Source organism: Salvelinus alpinus, chromosome 10, assembly GCF_045679555.1.
Source record: "Salvelinus alpinus chromosome 10, SLU_Salpinus.1, whole genome shotgun sequence".
NCBI lineage: Eukaryota > Metazoa > Chordata > Actinopteri > Salmoniformes > Salmonidae > Salvelinus > Salvelinus alpinus.
In genome coordinates, this window is record NC_092095.1 from 43,601,645 (window position 1) to 43,628,116 (window position 26,472).

Genomic DNA, 26,472 nt, shown 5'->3' on the forward strand with positions numbered 1-26,472 from the left:
CCGGCCTCTAAAGTGCTTTTGTGAGGAGTGGGTCCCATTTACTAGGTGCTGAGCCCGCAGTTTGGCGCTTTAGCGTGATGGTGATGGCGCTAGCTAGCTGGAAAAAGCCAGGTAATGCGACAGAGAGAGAGAATCTCTGACGAGCCTGACATTTAAGAGAGTGGATAACTCTTTTTTTTGCCATTCCTTACTTCCGTTACTCAGTTAATGACTATTATCTATAGGGAACCAGGAGTGGGAAGTAGGGACAGGGATGTGAAGATAGGGACAGGGAAGTGAAGATAGGGACAGGGAAGTGAGGATAGGGACAGGGAAGTGAGGATAGGGACGGGGAGAGGAAGGCTCTTAGATGGACTTAAGGTTCCATTGGCCCTGCCTGCTGACATTTTATCTAATTTGTCTCATACACTTCAGCCAAGATTAGGTTTACTGCCAAGCAACCCACTGCTAATGATTGGCTAGCACTATTCTCCCACGGGGTTAACACCACAGTACTACTGGACGTCTACAGAGTACAGAGTCACTCAGTCAGACAGGTCAGAGAGGTCCCACCGTGTGTGTGTGTGTGTGTGTGTGTGTGTGTGTGTGTGTGTGTGTGTGTGTGTGTGTGTGTGTGTGTGTGTGTGTGTGTGTGTGTGTGTGTGTGTGTGTGTGTGTGTGTGTGTGTGTGTGTGTGCGTGTGCGTGTACACGTTTTACTATGCTTGTGAGTACCAGAAGTCCACACAAGAATAGTAAACCAACTACAATTCAGAGAATACTATTTTGGGGTTAGGACTAGAATTAGGGTTAGGGGTTAGGTTTATGGGTTAGGAGTTAGGGTTAGGTTTGGGGCTTAAGGTTAGGGGTATGAAAAATAGTATTTTCAATGGGAATCAATTGTTGGTCTCCAAAAAGTCCTCACAAGTGTAGCAAGACATAGCTGTATGTATGTATGTATGTATGTATGTATGTATGTATGTATGTATGTATGTGTGCGTGTGTGTGTGTGTCCGTGCCTGTGTGCGTGTGCGCGTGCTTGTAATAAAAGTTGTTCAGATAACTGATGGAGTAGCGGAAAGATGTTCAGATCACTGATGGAGTAGCAGAAAGGGCACTGTGCTGTACTATACACTCATCTGTGTCTGTCCTCTCTGGAAGACATGTATTACTTGTATGTATTAGTTTCGTTGACATTTCATTAACACTCCGTTTGGTGGTACCTCATTTTGGTGGTAAAACTGTAGGCTAGAAGATTGAATTCCTGTGTTGCTTTTTGCAGCGGTGTTACAAGTCAAATATTTAATGTGGCCATTCAAATAAATTACAATATACTGTCCCTATGCTGTGTGGGAAACTGTGTGATGCGAGGCCCGGGCCTCAGTTGGCCAAGTAGGCCTCTTTCCTGGTGAATCTACATCATAAACAAACTATGAATAATTAACAACTTCTTGTCTCCATCCCAGGTTTTCCAAGGGAACACCAACCCTACTGATGTTGCCAGGACGATGCTTCCCAAACCCACTCTCACCCGCTTCGTCCGGGTCCGGCCCGTTGCCTGGGAAATGGGCATCGCTCTGCGCTTCGAGGTGTACGGCTGTAAGATATCAGGTCAGTACCATAGAAATCTCAGTGTTTCACACTGTCTGGCACTGGCAGACCAGACTCTACTTAGCGATGTTAGTTTGCCGTCCAAATGGCAAAACAATATTCAAATGCATGCAAGTCACTGACTGTTGATGATATTTTATTTACTCGATTTTACTTTTTGGTAAAATGAGTAAGTGATATTTTTTGCACAGGGCTCCTTTGGGATTTGTTTAGGCCTTTCGTCTCTCATGTAACCTACCTGGTTGATGTTTTCCTCCTTGTCTTAGCTGAAATGGTTTACTCTCTCACAGCAGTGAGAGCCCAGTGAGAGAAGGTTTACTCTGAGGCAAGTGCTGCCTTCTGCATTATGAAGGAGAGGCACATGAAGGGGATTACATATTTATGTTACCTGATGTTTGAATGTACCTCATTCAATATGGATGACTTCAACAGCGAGCAGGCAGGCAGAGCTCTTGGAGCGGGGGCCAGTAGAGCGCCTTCCCCTAGCTGAGTGCTGCTGCTTCTACTGCGTTGACACACACACACACACACACACCACCTCCATGGCTTTGGTCCACCTTCCTGTCCCCCCCTCCCCAACCCCCCTAGCCTCAGTCTCCCGCTGCAGTGATCCTCATCAGTGTGATGTTGGAACCTTTCCACCTACTGCAAGGCTTTGATTGTGGCTGGGTTCATATCGTCACTTCTCTTTTTGTCATGCATTTCTTTTATGGGCATGTGGAAGGATTTATGTGTGTATGGGGTTCTTTTTCATGTGTGTGAATTTGTTTGTTTGCAAGTCTGTCTATGTTCTCTTGCTTTTGAATGTTTATTAGTATTTGCGCTTGTTAGTGTGTGTGAGAGGCTGTGCCTTTTATGTGCGTACGTCTCTATGTGTTTGAGTGTTTGTGCATGTGTGTGTGTGTGTGTATCTACATATATGTGTATCTGTGGCAGAGCAGAGGACGGTGCGGTGCTGGCACATACCTGGAGAGGGTTTGGGCTTGCGACCAGACCGCACTACAGACACACAGACACAAAGACCACACTGCAGACACATCACAGGAGCAGGGAGTGCCACAGGGCCCCTCTGTGCCGTCATCAGCCTGCGGCAGGCAGAACACCACTCTGATCATGCTGCCAGCTGGGATGTTCTGCAGGCACTTAGAGAGCGGAGGGGGGTGGGGGGGTGGGAGGGGAATCTAATAATCTAGTAATGCTCAAGTCAGGTTTGAGAAGGTTCCAAGTATATATTCTTATGCGCGTGATTTCTGAATTTGTTCGGTAGCTAGATTTCCTTCCAACTGGCAACAGATTTTCATGCAAATACTCTAGAATCCGCATAAAGAAAATATGCCAATTTTCCCACCAGTGGTGTGTTTTCACCAATTGCACTTTTTGTGGGTAAAAATCAGTGTGTGATGATGTAGTGCACACAACAACAACAAAAAATTCGCTTAAGTTTTCATGTACTGAATAAAAATGTAAAGTTCAATATATTTCCATCCTCCTTTCAACTCTACCGATATTTTTGTCATAAAAAACGGTTGCGTTAAATAGCAAATGTGCCTGCTCTGGTCTTGGCATGTGCGCCAGCCAACAGATTGCAGATACAGTGTGAGTAGGCTCTGCAGGTAGGCTAGTCTACATGATGAGATTATTATTACACACACACACCTTGGAAAGGCTAATCAAGATCACAGTGCACTTTCACCACCCTGTGAAATTCATCATAACTTATTTCATCTGTAGCCTAATAAACTGCTCCGTTTCCTGAGTCATAGTGGGAGAACCACACACCATATCATTGCTTGACTCCAAGTTTACTTCGATATGATGGTTATTATATCAATATTTGCGCATAAAGGCGTTTCCATCGCCATTTCTCGCATAATTAATTTTACAGACACAAAAAGATACCACAATGTAGAACAAACAAATGATCTGTCGGCATTTATAAAATTGTACCGAAACTTCCTGTTTCCACACAGCTGTCGTGACTTTTTTTCAATACGGTATGACTTTACGCATGCTGTATATAGATTTTTTCTACTGTATTATTGATTGTATGTTTGTTTATTCCATGTGTAACTCTGTGTTGTTGTATGTTTCAAACTGCTTTACTTTATCTTGGCCAGGTCACAGTTGCAAATGAGAACTTGTTCTCAACTAGCCTACCTGGTTAAATAAAGGTGAAATAAAATAAAACTTGCATTAAAACTGTGGATGAAAACATGGTTATTGTTCAAAAATGGGATTCTTAGGCAACAGGACAGTTAACCCCCACTGCCAGTAAAAACCAAGGCACGCTGCCTGCTAATTATCTATAGGCTATCTTTATATATTTTACAACAGTTTGAAATGATGTGCGTTCCTCCTCCTCATTAATTCACATAGAAATAGCCCATTTCACTGTAGCGGACAACTTACGTTTGAGGCATGCTATGCTGATGTAAGGCAAGGATTAGCTAGATGAGGCAGACAAACTTCTCTTTTCATTGAGAGCCCAGTGGCCCAAGCATTTTACCAGTGTTTCCCTAGGTCAAGTATGCAGACATTTCCACATTTCCAGTCAGAACAGAACCTGCCCAAACTTTTTCACCCTGGTTCATTTTCCAGATGGCGCTCATATTGCCTTTATTGTTGTTTTCCTTACTAATAATTACTATGTGTGTTCGTATCAAAGTAAGTGCCTTATTACTTTATCATAATGCAGTTTCTGTATATTGTGTTTTGTCATTTCTACTGTAGCACACCGTATTTATGTGTGGCGCATAATGTATTCTGTGTGTATTCCTTTACAGCCACGGACAAGCAAGGTACTGATTTCATAACCTTTATGGTGTTATACTCAATTGTGCTTATGTAGTTACATTTTTCTATTAGTTCTGTAAAACAATGCTGATGCTAATGGCAAAGATGTTTATAACCAACCCAAGATAGACCAGCGCCTGTCATTTCCAATGGGAGCAAATTAATCATAGTGGGCAGAAAAAGTAAGGAGGTGGGCAGAGCCAAGCATGAGCTAGTAAGAACCTATTGGCGCGTTCTAGCATTTATTTGCATATTTCCGTTAGGGAATGCCTACCCTGTGAAGTGCGCGTATGCAAAACTTCTGTTGTATCCTGAAGTTACCCAGGCTGGCCTTATTATAACCATTGAATTGGCCTGTATTTGGCCTGCATAGCTATGCCCTTCCCCCTTGTGGAGCTCTAAAGTTATTATGTACCTTGTAATAGTGTTTTATTGCTATATCCTGATATTGTATTGTAATTACTAATAATTCCTCTTGATTCTGTATTTCAGAAACGACACACACACAGTATTGAACATAACTTGCCAACATCATAACCTGAACTGAACATCTTTTGTGCTGAAGATTGAGGACAGCTTTGTATGCTAGCAACATACTGTTTGAAGAGGGAGTAGGGAGGATGAGGGAGTGGAGACGATGATGAGGGAGTGGGGAGGTGGGTGAGATATTGTCAATACAATTGCATAATGGAACTGTATTTGATTTGTATGTGAACTGTATGTCCAATTGCAAAAGAAAGGGGCTTTGCACTCAAGACTGGGTCTCATCAAAACCAAGAGCAGGGCCAGGAGGGGTGAAATGGCTGGAGGCCTTCCAGCTACTGCAGACCTACTGTACTTCACCCAATGTTGGTCTGCCTACATCACCCAAAAAATAATCATTGTTAAAATTGACAAACATCTCAAAAATGGCTGCATTTGTGAGCTGTCTCTTTTTGAAAGACATGTCTAATGCTACAGCTTAGCCCACTAGCTACATAGGCTACATAAACAACAACAATGATCAGAGTGTCAGTTGACGTGATTGGCTGCCGGTGTGGTGATACAATCTCCACAGATGGTTTGTTTACATAGCAGGTTAGGATCATTAACGTGGCAAGTTAGGAACTAATGCAGAAGGTTAGGTGAATTAACATAGGAGGTTAGGGGCAAGGCTTAGCTACAATGCTAGTTGTCAACAGCTGTTGTCCTTGACACGACCACTAGATAGAGCTGTTGTAGGCCTAGCTACTCCATCTAGCCACAACAGTAAAAATGTAAACAAACCATCTGTGGCGACAAATCATCAGCATCATAACAATGGCATGGGCCACTTGTATCAATAAATCACTATTAGAAAATGGTTTGTGTGGTAATCATTTCTTTATTTACTGTTTTATTCACGTGTTCAAGTACTGGTGACAAATCATGCATTCCAATTCTTGCATAGATTGTAATGGACACGTTTAATGTAAACGTCTGTCAGACCAAAGATGTTATAGCAAAACGAGGTAAAGGGATTGTTCACTCATCTTTCCGGAAATGAATGATGGGAAGTGAATAATGGTAGATGACACACCCCCTTCGCCTTCAACATGCATACTGCAAACAAACCCAACTCAACTTGTCACCTCTTCTTATCTTTTGTTGACAAAGAAAAACGTTCTTGTCACTTGCTAGCTAGCTAGCTAACTGCAGCTAATTCAGTCACGTCAAACATTGAACCTGGAATAACAGTACACTAGCTGCATTTCAATTGGCATTTACTTGGATATGTCCATGATAATGACGTTTGTTGCCTGATTTCGACTGACTCAGAAAAAAAAGTTGTCTCTTCTCGTCTGGGCACTGTTCACTCTGATAATACAGAGATCGAAATTCAAAAGGTCGGACAGGCAGACAGCGAGGATTATAACCCCCAATGTACCAAACTAAATGCTAGGCTGGAAGCAAGGGGAAAATAATGTTCAAGTTGAGATAAATAAAACAGATGATTCGGACAGCAACATGAACAATTTATTCTTATTGAGGCGCAGTGATAATTTTCAGATTAGCAGGCATACAGTAAGTGTGTCTGTAATGGCCATTACAGCACGGCATGGAACGCTGCTCGTCCAATCGTCATCCAGTATCCAAACAACCAATCTTATAATTAAGTGATAATGCCCAAGAAGCTGGTGTTTGGAAGATAAATTGGCACGGTGTTGGTAGGCCCGAGACAAAGTTGAGACAAACCATGCCAATATATCCTCCAAACACCGGCTTCGAGGGCATTATCACTTTTATACAACGGATTACCAACATTCAAATAATAATTGACCTATTTTCATTAAACATTTTATTTGTATTAATTTATTCATACTATTTCATCCTTCCACAAGATATAGTCTAGACACAAATCTAGGGTTGCTAACCAACCTGGCTGGTCGTTCGTTCTATCGATTCGGTTGCTAGAGCCGTGACCCAGTCGTTCAGTCTTTTTGTTCTGTATCTATGGACGCGACCCAGTCCTTCTGAGTGTTCCATTGCCATACTGGCTGGCAACGCTCTTATCCCTTGCTTGCTAGCTAGCCAACTACGGTCACGTCTAAAAGTGCAGCCAGAATAATAGCAAAGTAGCCACATTTGCATTTGTTTAAGCTGTTTTCTAGAGACATTCATTTGGATGCATCCATAACAATAAGCTAATGAGGCACGATTTCGCCTGGCATAGAAAATGTGCTCACTCATCAGGACACTGTTGTTCAGAGGAGATAGCCAATAACACAGCTAACACAATCACTTCAAACTGAAGCTGGAAAGACGGCAAACTAGCTGCACTTTCGTTTCGTTTTATCTTTTTCAATTGACATTTCTTTGCATATATCCATAAAAATGATGCCTGCTGATTCATGACTTCGACTGGTTGAGAAGCACTGCCTGCCTGTCTGTCTGATCCCGACACGTTCATTGATATGGGACAACTGGAGATCGAATTTGAATATTGAAACAATGCTGCAAATGTCGGAGAGACAGACAGCAAGGTTTATACAAATCTCCACTGTTGAAAACGAAATGTTAGTCTAAAAGAAATGTGAGATAATGTCTAGATGCTTTTTATAGTGGAGATCACTTTTATAAATTGCTTGGCGGGGCTGATGAGACAGTGGATTGCGCAGTCAGAACAGAGTAAATAGGCATTTTAATGTCATAGACTTAGCCGGTGGTAACTTGTGGAATAGACACCGGCTGGAATGCGGTTTATAACCAATCAGCATTCAGGATTAAACCCACCCGTTGTATAATTACTATTAGCTGAGAGTTGGCTAAATATGACCGCTTGTGTTAGCTCACCCTTTACTCAGTTAGTGCTAAGACTAATGTAGCCTACATTTTCTGATTTGGATGACAAAAGTGTTATGCAGTTGCTACTTCTGTGACCGTCTGAACTGCATACAGAATTGCATACAGAAATCAATCAAATGTATTTATAAAGCACTTTTTACTTCAGCTGATGTCACAAAGTGCTGTACAGAAACACAGCCTAAAACCCCAAACAGCAAGCAATGCAGGTGTAGAAGCACGGTGGCTAGGAAAAACTCCCCCCCCCCCCCCCTAACTCTGTTTTATCCATCTACTTCAAAGAGCGAGAGTGCGAGCCATTGCAGTGGAGTGCCTTAGCCTCCCTCTGGCACGGCACTATCAGAGATCACACTCACAGGGCTCTTGGCAGCTGACGAAAGGGAACCCTCAAATGGATGACAAATCTCCCAGTGAGCGTTTGGACCTGTCCTGAGGAAGCATGGAGTTCTCTCTAATTTAGTTTGGACTAGTTCATTCTCTGATTCGAACAGGAACTTACATCAGATAACAATAAAGACAGAAAAAGGACTGAAATGAAGCCTTTTTCTGTTGAGTTGGCAGAGTTATTCTGAGTTCAATACAGATGCAGACGTTCCAAAATGTATCTGCTTTTATCCCGTTCCCTGGGAGCAGATTGTAAGGTTACTGCAGGTCACTGCAGACTCAGACGCTTTTGATGAAGTGGAAGGAAATGGAAGAGACGGCCAGCCAGGAGACAGACAAGACAGACAGCCTGTATGTGTGTGGGTTCATTGACGGAACATTTCTGCCAGCAAACGAAACGGCGCAGCTCAAAGTGAAATCGGTACTGGAAGCATGCAGTTAGGGCATATGAAACGTAGAATGAAAGGCAGAATGCACAAGGTTCTCAAGGGTGTGAAAATGAACTAACGCAGATTCAGGATTGAAAGCTCTGAGAACAAATGCTAAATGAGAGCAGAGGTATAGAAAGACAAAAGGAAAGGGGGGGGGGGGGAATGGGCATAGAGGGAGGGGGTTAGAGATGAAAGAAAATCCCAGAATGCATAGAGGTAGAAACGAACGCCGAAGGAGAGGATCGTTTTAATTGGCTGCCGGGAGACAATCGCTGTGGGCAGAGACATTAGTATACAAGACGTCAGGAGAGAGGTAGAGTGTGTGTGAGAGAGAGTGAGAGAGAGAGGGGGGGGGAGAGAGAGAAATGTCTAGAGAGGTGGATGCATCAGAGAAACTGTTTCTCACACCATCCCTATTCATCGCTATAACTCAAGTCTCAATCATTCATTTCATACCCGTCTTTCCCCCCTTAAACACATAAACCATGAAGAACAACCTTCTCTGGCTGCTGATACAAATCATTTATTGCTATATTTATATCCCATCAGGTACTCTCTCAAATCACCTCTTGCTCAATGAAATACTTCTGTTAACCCCTCTCTCCCTCTCACTCTCTCAGAGTACCCATGTTCGGGCATGCTGGGCATGGTATCAGGTCTGATCACAGATGCCCAGATCACAGCTTCGTCCCACACTGACCGGAGCTGGGTTCCTGAGAACGCCCGCCTGCTGACCAGCCGTTCCGGGTGGACCCTGCTTCCCCAGCCCCAGCCCTTCACCTCAGAGTGGCTACAGGTTATATCACCTACAATAATAGACTTCTTATGTTTTTAATCGCTTTGTAGTTGGAGAAAGGTTTGATGGTTATGAAATATTGGTTCATATACAGTAACATATCACAATACATTTTGGTTTTCAGTATATATTCTGCATTCACGTACAAAGAATTTGGCAAAAATGATGATGACATTGCAAATAAACAGTTTGGTAACGCTTTACTTAAGGCATGCAGGTATAATGCATTATGATTCTGTCATAATGCCTTATAAGACTTGTCATGCATGTCTATGAACTGCTTATAAGGCGTTTCATCTCCATTCATCTGCAGGTGGATCTGGGGGAGGAGAAGCTGGTGAGAGGACTCATCATCCAGGGAGGGAAACACAGAGAGAACAAGGTGTTCATGAAGAAGTTCAGACTGGGATACAGTAACAATGAATCTGATTGGAAGATGGTCCAGGACGCTAACGGCAACAAGCCAAAGGTGAGAGAAAGGACGGTTTTGATTGGTTGTTTGTTTGTTTGTTGTGTTCACCGTGTTGAGGAGTTGACAATAGGGTTTAGTTGACTAACTAATGGAAAATGATCTTAATATTTTCAACTGAAAACCATCCACAGACATACAGTGACATTGATACAGGTAATAATCCCTGTCCTGTGGCCGAATCATTTACGGAGTCCATTTGGATAGTACTCTATAGCACATTTGTATAACCACCTGTAATGCTTATCCTAGTCCCATGCTGCCTAGCGTCTTTCCTCTTAATATTCTACTGGTGTTGCTCAAGCATTTCAGTGGAATTATGCTCTCCTCAAGAGAGAGGAGAGGTGAGAAGAGGCAGGAGAGCTGAGAGAGAGCATGTGACACGCAGAAACCACCCCAGATGTATCTGCCGGCCTCGATATGCTTTGTGCGTGTCACACACACACATACCTCTCCAGGAAGCACCGCTACAGCCCATCCCCAATTACAACCTCCTTCGACAGGATACAAATGTGTTCCAGATGGCCTGATGGTTGATTTATGAAGGAGTGAGAGGCTCGATATCCTCCTGTCCTAAATATCACTCCTTTCTCTTCCTCTGTCTTTCCGTCTCTCCCTAAGAACCTCCGAGCATCAAAGACAGACAATACTTGTTCCTGTGTTAAAGGCCATTAATCCACTGCACTCCATCACTCTCCTCTCCTATACTGTCCTCTCCACTCCTGTCCTCTACGTCTACCTCTGTTATTCCCAAAGTGAATCCCCCTTTCTTTCAGAAGACAACTTCAGAGGCTGAGCAGAGAGAGACAACATCAAACCTCTCCTTCCCTCTATCGTACCTCTTCTCTACGTTATTACCAACGAAAGGGCCCCTAGCCTCTCTCTTTCTCAGAGCCTGAGCAGAGACAGAGAGAGCCGAGTCTGTCTTTGACCGCTGTGTCCTGCTGGGCGGCTGGTGCTAGTTGTAGCCACCGGGCTCTTGTTTGCAGTCCCACTGACAGCACTTCAGATGTCAGCCAGAGAAATCTGGTGAATGTTCCATTGTTTTCTCCCCCCTCTCAGCCTTGCTAAAGCCCTGCTCCTTTTCAGAAGGAAAGAATAAGCCTGCTTTCGTGCCTCTGATAGGAGAGATATCAGACAGTAATATTGACATTATATTGACAATGACATTATCAGACAGTAATATTGAGCTCTCTCTCTCTCTTTGTATCTCTCTCTGAATGTCTCTGTCTCGCTCTATATCTCTCTTGCTTTTTATGCACAGTAGCTAAATGGTGCCAATAAAGGATTTCTAGAAAATAACAATAGATCTCTCTACCTCTGTCTCTCTCTCTCTGTCTCTCTCCACAGATTTTCGAGGGGAATCAGAACTACGATACACCAGAGCTGAGGACCGTGGAGCCCTTGCTGACACGCTACGTCAGGGTTTACCCAGAGAGGTCCACCCCTGCTGGAATGGGCCTCCGACTCGAGCTCCTGGGCTGTGAGATTGAAGGTAGGCCTCAAATGGAATCCCACACACACTCATTTTAATTGTAGACACACACACACACAACACACAGACACATAGGCACACAGACAGACACACACAGTCCATCTTCTATCATCTGTGTGATGATAGTTTTAGAGCTGAATGCATGGTGTTTGTCGAGGTGGTGTTTGAATGCATGGTGTTTGTCCTAGGCCCAAAAGGCAACACTATCTCCCTGAGAGGGACAGTTGTCTTGTCTCCATGCGTGCTGCATCAAAGCTATTCCTGAAGAAAGACTACTCATGCACATTGCACATGGGATCAAATGAAACCCCACCTGGCCTGAGGATTACTGCAAGCCCCTTCCAGTCCCTGTTCCATCCTTTCTCTGGGGCCTCTCTCCCACCCTTCCCTCCCCCCTCTGCCCCTCTCTCTCTCTCGCTTTCTACCTCTTTCTCTCTCTCCCTCCCCCCTCCTTCTCTCTTTCTCTTTCTCTCACCTCCTTTTCTTTATCTCTCTCCCCTTTCTCTATCCCTGTCCTCTCTACACCCCCCCACCACCGAAAGCTAATTTAGACTAGAACCAGCTCAGCTACATGTATAAGAACATGTTCTGCCAGGCCACCCAGAACATGTAAAGTGGATTTACATATTGGATTTCAGGGAGGCTGTAGCGAGCGCAGCCCTGTGTAAAACATGGAGTCCCACTGGGGGCTTTAGAAGGATGATAATGCTTGTTTTCACTATTAATGCTACCACACACTCAAACACACACACATACACTAGTGATGCGCGGGTTGACTCATAACCTCATAACCTCCCCGCGGATACGGGTTTATCAAATATTGTGTGGCTGAAGAGCGGGTGGGTGGCGGAAGGGTTGAATAAAGAGAAAACAATACCTTAAAAAATCCATGTGCAATTTATATAGGCTACATTGAGGTTATTCTTTCATTATTTTAGGCTATCTTGTCACGCCCTGATTTGTTTCACCTGTCTTTGTGATTGTCTCCACCCCCTTCCAGGTGTCGCCCATCTTCCCCATTATCCCCTGTGTATACCTGTGTTCTCTGTTTGTCTGTTGCCAGTTCGTCTTGTTTGTCAAGATTACCAGTGTTTGTCCTGTCAGCTCCTGTCTTTTCCCAGCCTCTCTTTTTCTCGCCCTCCTGGTTTTTGACCCTTGCCTGTCCTGACCCAGAACCCGCCCACCTGTCCACTCTGCCTGCCCCTGACCCTGAGCCTGCCTGCCATCCTCTAACTTTGCCCCTATCTGGATTTCCGAGCCTGCCTGCCGTCCTGTGACTCTGAGCCTGCCTGCCGTCTTGTACCTTTGCTTCTGTTGCTGTAATATATCATTGTTACCTCGACGCGGTCTGCATCTGGGTCTTACCTTATCCTGATAGTACGAACTGGCCATGACTGACCCAGCAGACCTGGGCCAGCTGCGCGACTCCATCTCCTCCCAAGGAGCCACCATCGGGAGGCACGAGGAACTGCTTTGTGGCCTTATGGAGGGGGTCCAAACATTGGCTGAACGCCATGACCGAACATTGGACGGTGTGCTGAAGCAATTCCGTGGGTTGTCTGGGAGGCAGCCTACCATGGTGGTAACCCCACAGCCCCTCAGCAACCCAGTTGCTAGCAGCGCCGTCTCATCGGCCACTCCACCTTCTCGGGAGCCCCGTTTACCTCCCCCCCCGGAACGCTTCCATGGAGAGTCGAACATCTGCTGTGGCAGAGGTGTTTTACGCCCCGTTCTCTGGGAGAGAAGCTGCCCGGAGGCTAATCCAGCTTCGGCAGGGCTCCTGCAGTGTGGCTGACTACGCAGTGGATTTCCCCTGCTCGCACCCCTTTTCATGCCATTCTGCTGTGGGGAGACCAGTCCAATTCTCTCCGGGTTCTCATTGACTCTGGGGCAGACAAGAGTTTTTTGGACGCTACCCTGGCGTCTGAGCTGAACTTCTACACTCAGCCCCTCTCCATTCCCATGGATGTTAGAGCGCTGGACGGGTGCTCTACAGGCTGAGTCACCCACAACACCACTCCCATCCACCTACGGGTGTCGGGGAACCACAGCGAGGCTATCCAGTTCCTGCTCATCAAGTCCCATCTGATTCCTGTGGTATTGGGATTCTCCTGGCTCCAAGGACACAATCCCCTCATTAACTGGTTTACTGGTGCCATCATGGGCTGGAGCCAGTTCTGCCACGCCCATTGCCTGAAGTCAGCACAACCTGCCCCGGGACGTGTTCCTGGGGGCTCAGAAGTTGCCCCGGACCTCTAAGCCATTCCTGCGGAGTACCAGGACCTCCGGCTTGGTGTTCAGCAAGGCCCGGGCCACTTCGCTTCCGCCGCACCGACCCTATGGCTGCTGGATTGACCTTCTCCCTAGCACCAATGCCGCCCCGGGGACGTCTATACTCTCTGTCGGGACCGGAGACCAAGGCTATGGATACCTACATTGGGGACTCCCTAGCTGCTAGATTTATCTGTCCCTCTTTCTCTCCCGCTGGCGCAGGCTTCTTCTTCGTGGAGAAAAAGGACAAGACCCTGCGCTTGTGCATTGACTACCGTGGACTCAACAACATTATGCTTAAGAACCGTTACCCGCTACCACTCATCTCCTCGGCCTCCAAGCCGCTCCAGAGTGCCACTGTATTTTCCAAGCTGGATCTACGGAATGCCTACCACCTGGTGCGGATCCAAGAGGGGGATGAGTGGAAGACCGCCTTCAACACGGCCAGTGACCACAACGAGTATCAAGTCATGCCATTTGGCCTCACCAGCGCCCCTGCTGTGTTCCAGGCTCTGGTGAATGATGTTCTCCGTGACATGTTGAACCGGTTCGTCTTCGTCTACATTGATGACATCCTCGTCTTCTCCCGCTCTCCTCAAGAACACGTGCTCCACATCCGGCAGGTCCTTCAACGCCTTCTGGAGAATCCGCTGTTTGTGAAGGCGGAGAAGTGCGAGTTCCATCGCTCCACCATCCCCTTTCTGGGTTACATCATCTCTGCTTGGGGTGTCCAGATCGATCCCAGGAAGGTGAGAGTAGTGATGGATTGGTCTTAGGGTGAAGCTGCAACATTTCTTGAGGTTTGCCAGATTTCTATCACCGCTTTATCCGGGGTTATAGCACCCTGGCCTCCCCAGCACTCACCTCGCCCAAGGTTCCATTCACGTGGTCCCCAGCTGCTGACCGGGCATCCCGGGACCTCATACATCGCTTCACCACAGCTCCCATCCTGGTTTATCCGGACCCATCTCGTCAGTTCGTGGTGGAAGCCGAAGCTTCGGATGTCAGAGTGGGGGCTGTCCTGTCCCAGCTTTCTGCCATCCACCTCAAGCTACATCCCTGGGCCTTCTTCTCCCATTGCCTCAACACCAAAGAAAGGAACTATGATGGAATCGGGAGCTTCTTACGGAGGCGTTGGAGGAATGGAGGCACTGGCTGGAGGGGCGGAACATCCGTTCATCATGAGGACTGACCACAAGAACCTGCAGTATTTCCGCACCGCCAAGTGCCTCGACTCCAGGCAAGCCATATGGGCCCTGCTGTTCACACAGTTCAACTTCTTTCTCTCTTACCGGCTGGGATCCAAGAATGTCAAGCCGGATGTACTGTCCCACCGCTATAGCCCCACGACTACTACCACGGAACCCGAGACCATCCTTCCCACCTCATGCCTGGCGACGGCACTCAGCTGGGGAATATGGAAGCAGGTCTGTGAGGCACAGCGTTCCCAACCAAACCCCGGGGGAGGCACTGATAACCGGATGTTCATTCCCAACACCATCTGCTCTACGTGCCTGGAGTGGGCCCACTCCTCCAGGCTGGCCTGCCACCCGGGCGCTCGTCGTACCCTGGCCTTTGTGCGACAACGCTTTTGGTGGCCTTCCATGGTCCTGGACGTGTCCTCATTCATCGCCGCTTGCACAGTTTGTACACAGAACATGACTCCTTGGCAAGCTCTGGCTGGTCTCCTCCAATCTCTGCCTGATCCTCACTGTTCCTAGTCTCACATCTCCCGGGACTTTATCACGGATCTTCCCCCATCTGATGGCAACACCGTCATCCTGACCATGGTGGATCGGTTCTCCAAAGCCGCCCATTTCATTCCTCTTCCCAAACTACCCTCTGCCAAAGAGACAGCCCAGCTCATGGTGCAGCACGTCTTCCGGATCCATGGACTGCCCATGGACATGGTCTCCGACCGGGGTCCTCAGTTCTCGTCCCAGTTCTGGAAAGTGTTATGCACCCTCATTGGGTCGTTGGCCAGCCTGTCCTCCGGGTTCCACCCCCAGTCCAACAGCCAATCGGAGTGAGCCAACCAGGACCCCGAGACCACCCTGCACTGCCTGGTCCCCACCCCCTGGAGCCAGCAGCTTGTATGGGTCAAATATGCCCTCAACACCCTTCCCTGCTCTGCCACGGGCCTATCTCCCTTCGAGTGTTCCCTGGGGTATCAGCCCCCACTCTTCCCTGAGCAGGAAGAGGAGTTCGGGCATACCTTCTGCCGCTGTTGTCTTACCTGGAGGAGAGCCCGGTCGGCCCTCCTCAACCACCTCCAGGTGTCGATGACAAGCGGATCGCCGGCTCCCCGGTTTCGTCTCGGGCAGAAGATATGGCTCTCCATCCGGTATCTTCCCCTCCGGGTGGAGTCTCGCAAACTGTCCCCCCGGTTTACCGGCCCTTTACCCATCTCCAAGGTATGGCTCTCCACTCGGGATCTGCCCCTCTGCTGTTCGTCTTCTGTTGCCCCGTACCCTTCATATACACCCCACCTTTCATGTGTCCCGTATCAAGATCGTGTCTCACAGTCCCTTGTCTTCCATTTCCAGGCCCACCCCTCCTCCCCGTGTCGCCGATGGCCATTCGGCGTACACGGTGAGACGCCTCCTGAGGGTTCGACCACGGGGCAGGGGTTTCCAGTACCTGGTTGACTGGGAGGGTTATGGCCCGGAGGAGAGGTGCTGGGTCCCCGCTAGAGACATTCTGGACCCAGCCCTCATCGCCAACTTCCACCCCCGGCACCCCGGTCAACCAGGTATGCGCCCAGGTAGGACGCCAGGTGGCGCCCCTAAAGGGGGAGGGGGGGTACTGTCACTCCTGTCTTTTCCCAGCCTCTCTTTTTCTCACCCTCCTGGTTTTTGACCCTTGCCTGTCCTGACCCAGAACCCGCCCGCCTGTCCACTCTCCCTGCCCCTGACCCTGACTGCTGTCCTGTACCTTTGCCACATCTGGATTTCCGAACTCTGCCTGACTTGACCCTGAGCCTGCCTGCCGCCCTGTACCTTTGCCTCTGTTGCTGTAATCAACACTGTTACTTCGACACGGTCTGCATCTGGGTCTTACCTTATCCTGATATATCTGGTATTAGAAAAAGTTACCGTCAATCCAAGGAGGCAAAAAGGATATTGTCGAAGTTTAATTCAATACGAAAGAAGCTGCGAAAGGAGAGTTAAAAATAAATAGATGGAAAGGCCAGAAAAGTAATGTTTGGAAAATATTTGGTGAAGTGGTAAAGAGGATAGCAGTGCCAGCTATGTTATGTTTGATGATTGAGAGGCGCTTTACAAATTTCACAGTTGCAAGACTGGACTTCATATAGGCATATGGCATGTCAAGGGAACTGTAGCCTAAATGTTTAGATGGGTTAAATGGAAACTGAAATCTGGACACTGACTGTGGTTCTATAACCTCTCACATAGCCTTAATTAATATTAACTCCTGCAAAATTAATAATTTCTTCAGTTAAATGATAAGCAAAATTTGGACATTAGAACAGAAATATTATTTATTTATTTTTGCATCTTGAGAGAATGCAATGCTCAGTTAGATACCATCTGTAGAGGTCCTGTCTTCATCATAAAAGCATCATAAAAGCTTGAGAGTGTTTCAACCACATAAAATATGCATCGAAGCCAAACTGAAATCTTGTTTTTTACCCTTACAACTGGTCAAACTGATGTCATTTGGACATTTTGCACAGAAAATCTTGGCTCTGTGACAGATGACAGAGAACTTTAACGACGTCAACTAGATTGAAGTATTAATTCTATCGGTCTATTACATTATTCTATTTACAAGGGTTTATTTAGTCTTCTAGGGCAACATATGATGACAGAAGAGAAGCTGCATGTATGTAATTATAGACAAGTTGACCAACAAGTAGCCTACCAAAATGTCGGAAATTATAAGCAGAAACACATCTAAACCCCCATCAAAAAATTGTTCTGCCGTCTTTGAATAGCCTATAGCGCATTTTCTATATTTGCAGGTTGCGAATGGGTTATTAGCTGACCTGTGCACCACTAGCACACACACACACACAGGTGCTAATACCAGCTAGGAGACAATGAGTGGTGGTATGTAAGCTAAAACCGAGTTAGTAAAGCCTAATCCATATTTTTCTCTGGAAGTCTCCAACTAGAACACTGAACCTGTCAATGACCTCTTCACCCTGAGTCTAACAGAGGTTGATCTCACTCATATTTCATCTAGCAGAGGGCGAGGGAAATTCTAGATTACACATGTACCATTTCCTCTCCCTCTCTCTCCTTCGGCCTCTCTGCCTCTCGCTCTCTCTCACTTTCGCTCCCTCCCTCCAGGGGAAGCCCTCTCATTACTCCGTCAGGGTAAACACATCCAGGCTGTGTGTTAGCAGAGCGTGGAACAGAGCTGGGGCCGTGCCCACATCCAACAAGGCCAGCGGGCCCTAATGATAGGCCAGGGTGGGGCCCAGTCTTCAGCCCAATCCCAGGCCCTATGCATCTCATATCCAGCCTAAACCCAAACCTAAACTGAGTCCCAAATGGCACCCTATTCCCTACAAAGTTCACTACTTTTGATGAGAGGCCTATTGGTCCTGGTCAAAAGTATTGCAAGACATAGGGAATAGGGTACCATTTGGGACACACACCTAAGCCTAAAGCCTAAGCATCCACCATGCACCATCGAAAATATATATTTATACCTCCCTCTGCATCCTTATAAAAGGAGGGCTGCTAATAGCTCAGTGATTGAATCCCAGTTTCGTGACACTGGCACGGCCTGCCTTGTATATGTTTGTATATGTGTGTGTATGTGCGTGTGGTACTGCAAACCATACAAAGGAGTAGCTGAATGCAAGTTTAACATGTGTCCTCTCTCCCTCTCTTGCCCTCTCTCTCCCTCTGCTCCGCAGCTCCCACTCCCCTCCCCACCACACGGGCATCCACCACCCCGTCAGATGAGTGTGATGATGACCAGGCCAGCTGCCACAGTGGAACAGGTGATGACTACGATGTGACAGGTGCTAACATCACTCTCATGAGACTGCTATCTCCCCTACCCCTACTCTCGCTATATAATAACCCGGCATACACACACATACACACACACACACACACACACAGGCAGGCAGACAGACAGACAGCCTTGTTCTCTTTCTAGACTGACCTCTTTCCCCACTAACCTAAATATAACCTGCCTTATTCCCCCTGCCTTCAACCTTGCTATACCTTGCTGTTCCTTATGGATACCTCCCAAATGGCACCCTGTTCCCTTCATAGTGCATTTAATTTGGCCAGGGCCCCTAGGGCTGTGGTCAGAAGTATGTCAACATATAGGGACTAGGGTGCCATTTGGGACTCAAGCATTGAGTTATCTTTATGGCTATTCCTCCCTCCGATTTTAAAGCAGCAGTCTCCAGCCATCAGTGATGTGCATGGCACTCTCAGTCACTCTGGTTCTCTCCCTCCTGGCCCTATATGTAGTGAAAGAGGGAGTGTGGAAGTGTTTGGTAGGAGTTAGAGAGATAGGAGAGAGGGCATCTGTTTGAACCAGAATAAAGAAGGAGGATGCTAATGTGTTTGACCCTTATCCTTCTGTCAGCAAGGCTCCTTTTTAACTATAGCCTTAACACAGACGAGTGTCAGCAAAAGAGAGAAGCTAGCTAGGCTAACTGAGCTAAATTGTGTTCTTAGCTAGAGGAAGCTAGGCTAACTGTGCTACACTATTATGCGTTACCACTAGGCTAACTGTACTTTGTAACTCAGTTTGTTGATTATGGCGCTTGGTAACATTAGGGTAGTGGGTTTGATTCCCGGGACCATCCATATGTAGAATGTTTGAACGCATGACTGTAAGTCGCTTTGGATAAAAGCATCTGCTAAATGGCATATATATCTATATATATATATAGATATATATACAGTATATACTGTTATGTGTTATGGCTAGACTAACTGTCCTGCCACTGTTGTTGTTCTGACAGGTGGAACCACAGTGCCAGAGGGCAAGACAGAGGTGGACACCATCCCAGGTTAGGATCCATTGTATTATCAATGTACTGTATACAAGACTATTGTGACTGTATGTGTTTGAGTGGCTTTGAATGCATGTGTGAGCATGTGAGGTTAATTTGTGTGTGGGTATATATCGTTTTTTCCAGTAGACTATTTAAGAAAAATGTGTTCTCTAGTGTTCCTCAGAACTGTTGGGCTGCTCATTTTACGGGGAGCTTGTCAGTATCCCTGCTTCAGTCCTCCCTAGAATGGAAAAAACAAAAAGCCCTCTTAATTGGGAACGGAAACATTTGTCTCTGTGCCTGAAATGTGGTTCCACATGAGAATTCCATACTTTGTGTTTAATGGGTAAATATATTCTGGTGCCTGCAGAAACTAGTTAAAACCCAGAGATTATTAAAGGGAATATTGGCTCACATTTTTTATCCTTTGGTGAGCTGGGGCCTTCGTGCCCAACGTACACAGACACACAGGGTTTCTGAGGCATTGCTGACATCCTAAACATATCTCTGTTGTGCTGCTTCTTTGGAAGTCTCTTTCCTTATCCAATTTGATAACCAAACGAGGCTCCCCATCGCCTCATCGTATGTGTGTGTGTGTGTGTCCATAGAGGGATTGCGTGTCAGGAATGCAAGTCCTTTTTATTAGCCATATCTGCCTTTAGAGTCCAACATGGTTCTGCTCTGCTCATTATAAAAGACCTCACACTGGGCTAACTAGTTGAATGGAATTACGTTGAACCAACCTAGAATAGACATTGACTTGATGTCCGTGCCCAATGGGCTCTCTCTCAGCAGGCTGCTGTAAAGGAAAACACGCACACAAACTCTCTCTCTCTCTCCTCTCGCCTGCTATGTATCCCTTTACTGTCATTGTACACTTTTTTTAATGAACCCATATCATGTTCACAGGCCCTTTTATTAAAATAGATGCTTAACTGGATTTATTCAATCTCCCTCCTTGCAAAGTCTGCATGGAGTCTCTTCACTCCTACCACCACCACCCTATTCTGTCAAGAATGTACCATCCTCTAATTCTCTCTCCCTTTCTCATAGTTTTTTGTATCTACCCTTTCCTCTGAAATTTGAGTTTCACAGTTCTCTGCTGCCCTCTAGTGGTTTACCTAAATAATCCACCTCCACAAGACTCACTGTATCTAGTCTAGTGGACCCTCAGGTCAACACAAATACTCTTGGAGTATATCTCTCAGTACCCTATTAAAACAATGGTCTATTTCAACCAGTCTGTGTTCTTACCCTGACCCCTGTCACACCACAGATTTATTTTTTATTGTCCAGGACAAGGCTTTATCTGTGTCCAGGAAACCGCCTCTATTTATATGTATCTCTATGAGACACAACTGACCTGTGATCTGTCCCCCTGTCTGCAGCATTCCTGTGGTTTGCGTGTGACTTTGGCTGGGCCAATGACCCCTCGTTCTGCGGCTGGACCTCAGAGGACAGCGACTTCAGATGGCAGATACAGTCCAGCGGCACGCCCACGCTCAACACCGGACCCAACATGGACCACACAGGTACAGACACAACAACAACAGAAGCTAATGATAACAGTATACGTCATTTATGTCCAGTGTAAGAACTGTCAAAACCAAGGGTCGTCACTAGATGATTTGTTTCCCCACCACTACTTTAGATGTCATCACCTACCCCTTTTCTCATTGGCTATTCCAACTTTATAATTTCCCTCTTCAGGCGGATCCGGTAACTTCATCTACACCCTAGCGACGGGCTCCCAGGAAACGGAGGTTGCTAGGCTGGTCAGTCCGGTGGTGACAGTCGGTCAGTCTGACCTGTGCGTGTCGTTCTGGTACCACATGTTCGGCTCGCACATTGGCACGTTGCACATCAAACAGAGGAAGGAGACGGTCGATGGCATGGCTGACATACTACTGTGGACCGTCAGCGGTCACCAGGGCAACCGCTGGAGAGAGGGACGCGTGCTGGTACCGCACTCCAGTAAACCCTATCAGGTATGGTATGGAGAGAGAGTCTCCATACACTGAACTATAAAGCTTGGACAGATCAATGTAGCATAATATACATTAAAACTATGTGTGATGTGTATAAATACAATATGTTTGAATTGCAGAGACAGTTTTGTCTGTTTGATTAGTGCTACTTGGTGATTGGTGTAGTGATAAAGTTAGAATTGTGAAATTAGTTGCTGAGAGGTTGCTCAAGGGTTGTTAAATACAGGTAAAAAATAATAATAATTGTTCTCTCTCTCTCAGATGGTGATTGAAGGGTTTGTGGAGAGAAAGAGTTGGGGTGACATTGCTGTGGATGATATCAAGATCCTGGACAATCTGAACATGGCTGACTGCAAGGGTGACTGTTACTTCGCTACATTGACCTTTTGAGCTGGATTTGAACCAATGACCTAAGGACACCAGTGTGTACAGGCCTGACCTTTAGCGCCAGTTTCCCAGACGCAGATTAAACTACGTTCTGGACAAAAAAATCTAACTCAATGGAGATTCGCTATTGAACATGCTTTTCTTGTCCATGGCTAGGCTTAATCTGTTTCTGGGAAACTGTCCCTCTATGTCATGTTCAATGTAGAGTGATGATGATTTTTCTACTATTGTGCTGGAGGAAAGTGCCTTTGTAACTGACTCGTCCTATCGTTTTCAACAGATCCTGATGTTCCTACAGAGCCCATGCTGCCTGAAGACCGATTTAATGAAATGAGTATGTCACCATATTACATATTAATACAAAACGTCTATGGGGTTGAGTGCTGTAAATCAGAGTAACATACTTATGATGACATGTATTAGCAATACAGTAGATTTCACTAATACGTCTGCTCACCCTCTACCTCTCTCTCTTTACTCTGTAACACAAAGCTTAGGGATTCAGTGTTGGGAAAAATAATAACAAGCATTGTCCAAACATATGTAACAGCTATCTACAAAGCTGTAGATTTCCCTGAATACTGGGATGGTTGAAAATGAGCCGAGGGTCTACTCACCCTCTTCTTATTCTCCCTGTAGTTGTGGACATCACAGACTTCCCTGACATGATGGAGAACAATGAGATCCTCAACGGTGTCAGTGGCGGGGCAGGCAACATGCTGCAGACACTGGACCCCATCCTCATCACCATCATCGCTATGAGTGCCCTGGGGGTCTTCCTGGGGGCCATCTGTGGGGTGGTCCTCTACTGTGCCTGCTCACATGGCCACATGTCAGATAGGAACTTATCCGCTCTGGAGAACTATAACTTTGAGCTTGTGGACGGAGTCAAGCTAAAGAAAGACAAACTCAACTCACAGAACTCATACACAGAGGCGTGAGCGGGAAGGGGGAAGTGAGATGTGTGTGTGGGGAGTGTAGCATGCCGTGAGTGTGCACAAGACTGTAGGCATAGCCAAGACTCAATGTGTGGCTGGGGCTAAAGGAACTGCTGGAGGCCTCTCATTGGAGGAGGCCCAGGTTCAGGAACCAATGGGAGGTTGTGATTGAGCCATTGCTTTTCTCAGGAGCTGCAGTAATGGGAACCTACCAGTAGGAGACACTGTGTACAAAATTAAATACAGGAGGAGAAAATATGTACAGATGATTAGATTATTATTTAAATTGTTCTATTTGATTTTCATTCATTTTTACAATCGGATGCTGGTGTTGAGACCAATTTAATTATCACAATGTTTAAAGTATTTATCATATTCTGTGAGGAAGAAACATTTTTGTTATTATAAATATTTTAAATCAAAGTAATTTTTGTGTTGAAGGAGAAGTATCAAAACCCAAAATTAACCATAACTGACAATGTTGTTGGTCATACTGCACCATGGTGGAGTAGCAGCAGGGTGTTCCCACTGACCTCTGCCCCTGTCTACAGGTGTGGGTCAGAGGTTAAAGGTAAAGGTTGCACCCCTTGGCAGTAGATGGTTCTGACAGTGCCTTTAATACATATTTGTTGGCTTCCTTGTTGATTTTGGAGTTTTTACATCTCTTACGTTCTGACAACGTTGTGACATCTGAAGCAGGGGCTTTAAATTAGCTAATAATCAAGTCTGCAAAACAGGATCCAATCCCTCCATGGCGCTTTTCTCTCTCTGTCCTAGAACCACATATAATTGTATATACGTTTTAATATATTTTAATTATTTTAAAGAAAAAAAATGAAAAAAAGCTGCAGTATCCCTTTTTCCAATGGGTTGTGTGTTGTAAATACAATCATCTGCCTGTTGTTGTGAAGAGTGAAGTGTTTTATTGTTTCATTTCGAGCAAGCTCTGTGTGCTGTGTAAAGATAGGCCAGTGCACATTCAAAGAAGACATGTTCTTGTTTTCTAGATGCAATCCACTTCATGGCACCACGGGGAGGACGGAGAAGTTACTATAAACAGTTACTATAAACAGTAAAGGAAAAAATAAAAACCGTTGTATTCATGTTACTAACTTCTATACAATAATTAACATATGGCAGCCACACACCCCATATCCTTCTGTGGTCACAGGGTCTATCATCTCTCAAATCAACTGCAGCAGTGGAAGAAGATATGTATAAGGTCTGCCAGCATACCAAAAAAACAACTATTGCTTTAGCTACATGGGGTTGACCAGTGGCTAGTTATTTCCAGCTACATACATCTGTGGATTGTCATACAAAAAAGTGCTAACTTTTACGACCACGCACTTCGTTATCCAACATCTTAATCCTCACTAGTAAGATATACTGAGGGGTGGAGGATTGCATATAGTTGATATACCCCATGGTGCTATCGCATTCACACTGCAAGCTAGATGCTCATAATCATAACTATAACACAGTTTGCATTGTATTGTCACATACTGTACCCTACTACGGCCTAGTCGTGCCGTAAGGTTTATGTGTAACGTGTAGCAGCCATACGCTGTGATGTCAGGGCTGATTTCATTAGGAAGGGACGCTTGTACAGAGCTAAGGGGTTGAGTGATGTCATCAAGCATGGCGAATCAGGCCACTTGCCCTGTTGTCATTACCAAAGGATGATTGGATATCTCTTCTACCGGGGGAGGGGTTTGTTATCAACTCACTACTACCCATTTTCAACAAATGTTCACAGTAAATGGACTGGACTCCTGGCAAAGTCAAGAGGGGAAGGTGGGTTGACTGTAGAAACGATAATGTTCGATGGTTCATATTTTTTCAGCTGAAGTTGCATCAATGTGAACTCTGAAATCTCGAGTCTTAGATTTCAGACTCACTTTACCAATCAATCTAGCTATCAATCCTCCTAGAGTGTTTGGGATGGAGAAGTAAGGGGATCTGTATTAAGGACTTAGTAAGAGGCTCACAGTATCAGGTCTGAGGAGGACTTGACCATTGGAAATGTCCAGTGGATTTTCTACACCACAACCATCAGAGAGACATAATGATGTTGAACAGGAGGACATATGCTACATCTGTGTGCTATGTCGTGTGCTGTGGTGAACACATTCTCAGCTTGGGTTTTGTTCATTTCAGGTTTGATTTCCCACTTTGCAATGCTTACCGTTTTGTGCATTCAGCTTCGAGGACAGTAGCCTCAGTCTGGTAACTAGAGAAAATGGATACTGTAGCGTGGAAACTAAAAATAAACAATGTTGCACTGATAAATATATTCAATAAGGTTGTCATTTGTAAACAAAAACAAAAACAGAAAAAAACGGTGTTCATTTTCTTTCTTATTTTTATAGTTTCAGATTATGTGATATAATTCTGAAATGTACAAATTATTGAGATGTTTTCATTATTGAAAAAGGTACACACATTTCCTATAGTAATGTATCCATTTACCTGAATTATTATTGCTTCGTTTTGTACTGTCATTAACATTTTGTGCAACTTCTTTTTACAAAAAAACGTGTATTTTCAATACTGCTTCTACTATATAATTAATTCTGTAATTTGCTGTTGTAGGAAAAGATGAATAAACAGCAAGGCCTTAAAAAAACTGAACAGAACATTTGTGTTGGTATTGTAGGGTTGTGGTTTAAACGACTGTTATTTGAGGTGAACATGCTGGTGGTTTGGGTGTTGGCTACTGTGATGGTGTGTCGATAAGAACACAGGAGGAGGAGGTACTATCACCCGGTTTATTTGGAAGTAATGGAAAGGGTGATTTATTTTACAAGGTTCTGGATGGTTGCTCTACAAACAAGCGAAAGAACATACACTGTAGTCACTAACTAATAGAATACAAGTAATCCCAAATGTATACTACGTTATTTACAGTGCCTTGCAAAAGTATTCATCCCCCTTGGCTTTTTCCTATTTTGTTGCATTACAACCTGTAATTGAAATTATTTTTATTTTGAGGTCATGTAATGGACATTACACAAAATAGTCTAAATTGGTGAAGTGAAATTTAAAAAATAACTTGTTTCAAAAATTATTGAAATTTTTTTTTTTTAAAGAGAAAATTGGTGTGTGCATATGTATCCACCCCCTTTGCGCTATGAAGCCCCTAAATAAGATCTGGTGCAACCACCTACCTTCAGAAGTCACATAATTAGTTAAATAAAGTCCACCTTTGTGCATTCTAAGTGTCACATGATCACACTGTGCCATGTTTAACGGTGAGAAATCGCAGAATGGTGATTTTACTAAATGACTGAAGAGTTTGACTGTGTGATATTAGGTGGCTTCTTGTGTAAATATTTTCCGTCTGGATTTGAATGATACGATCTCAGTATATATACACACACCTGTTCTGAAAGGCCCCAGAGTCTGCAACACCACTAAGCAAGGGGCACCACCAAGCAAGCAGCACCATGTACCCCACAAATACAATTATCTGTAATGTCCCTTAGTCGAGCAGCGAATTTCAAACACAGATTCAACCACAAAGGCCAGGGAGCATTTCCAATGCCTCGCAAAGAAGGGCACCTATTGGTAGTCGTCACGTCTACTCTGCCCTACCAAGCAAAAAGGCAATAA

At 45.4% G+C, this 26,472-nt stretch overlaps 1 protein-coding gene across 6 annotated transcripts in view; it reads left to right on the plus strand.

Annotated features, from left to right (window-relative positions):
* LOC139532067 (neuropilin-1a-like) overlaps window positions 1–25,496 on the plus strand; it is a 111,702-nt gene extending 86,206 nt beyond the window's left edge. For 3 of the 6 annotated variants that reach the window (XM_071329194.1, XM_071329195.1, XM_071329193.1), the window contains 11 exons: window positions 1,445–1,589; window positions 9,139–9,314; window positions 9,628–9,783; window positions 11,134–11,278; window positions 18,441–18,548; window positions 19,512–19,559; window positions 20,933–21,076; window positions 21,255–21,532; window positions 21,794–21,890; window positions 22,200–22,253; window positions 22,559–25,496. In XM_071329194.1, coding sequence (XP_071185295.1) covers window positions 1,445–1,589; window positions 9,139–9,314; window positions 9,628–9,783; window positions 11,134–11,278; window positions 18,441–18,548; window positions 19,512–19,559; window positions 20,933–21,076; window positions 21,255–21,532; window positions 21,794–21,890; window positions 22,200–22,253; window positions 22,559–22,860 — 1,653 coding nt within the window. In that variant the 3' untranslated portion in view covers window positions 22,861–25,496. Of the gene's footprint in view, window positions 1–1,444; window positions 1,590–9,138; window positions 9,315–9,627; window positions 9,784–11,133; window positions 11,279–16,095; window positions 16,226–18,440; window positions 18,549–19,511; window positions 19,560–20,932; window positions 21,077–21,254; window positions 21,533–21,793; window positions 21,891–22,199; window positions 22,254–22,558 lie in introns of those variants that run through there. The other 3 variants (XR_011666487.1, XM_071329196.1, XM_071329197.1) reach the window with 3 other exon arrangements.
* The last annotated feature ends 976 nt before the right edge of the window (window positions 25,497–26,472 follow it).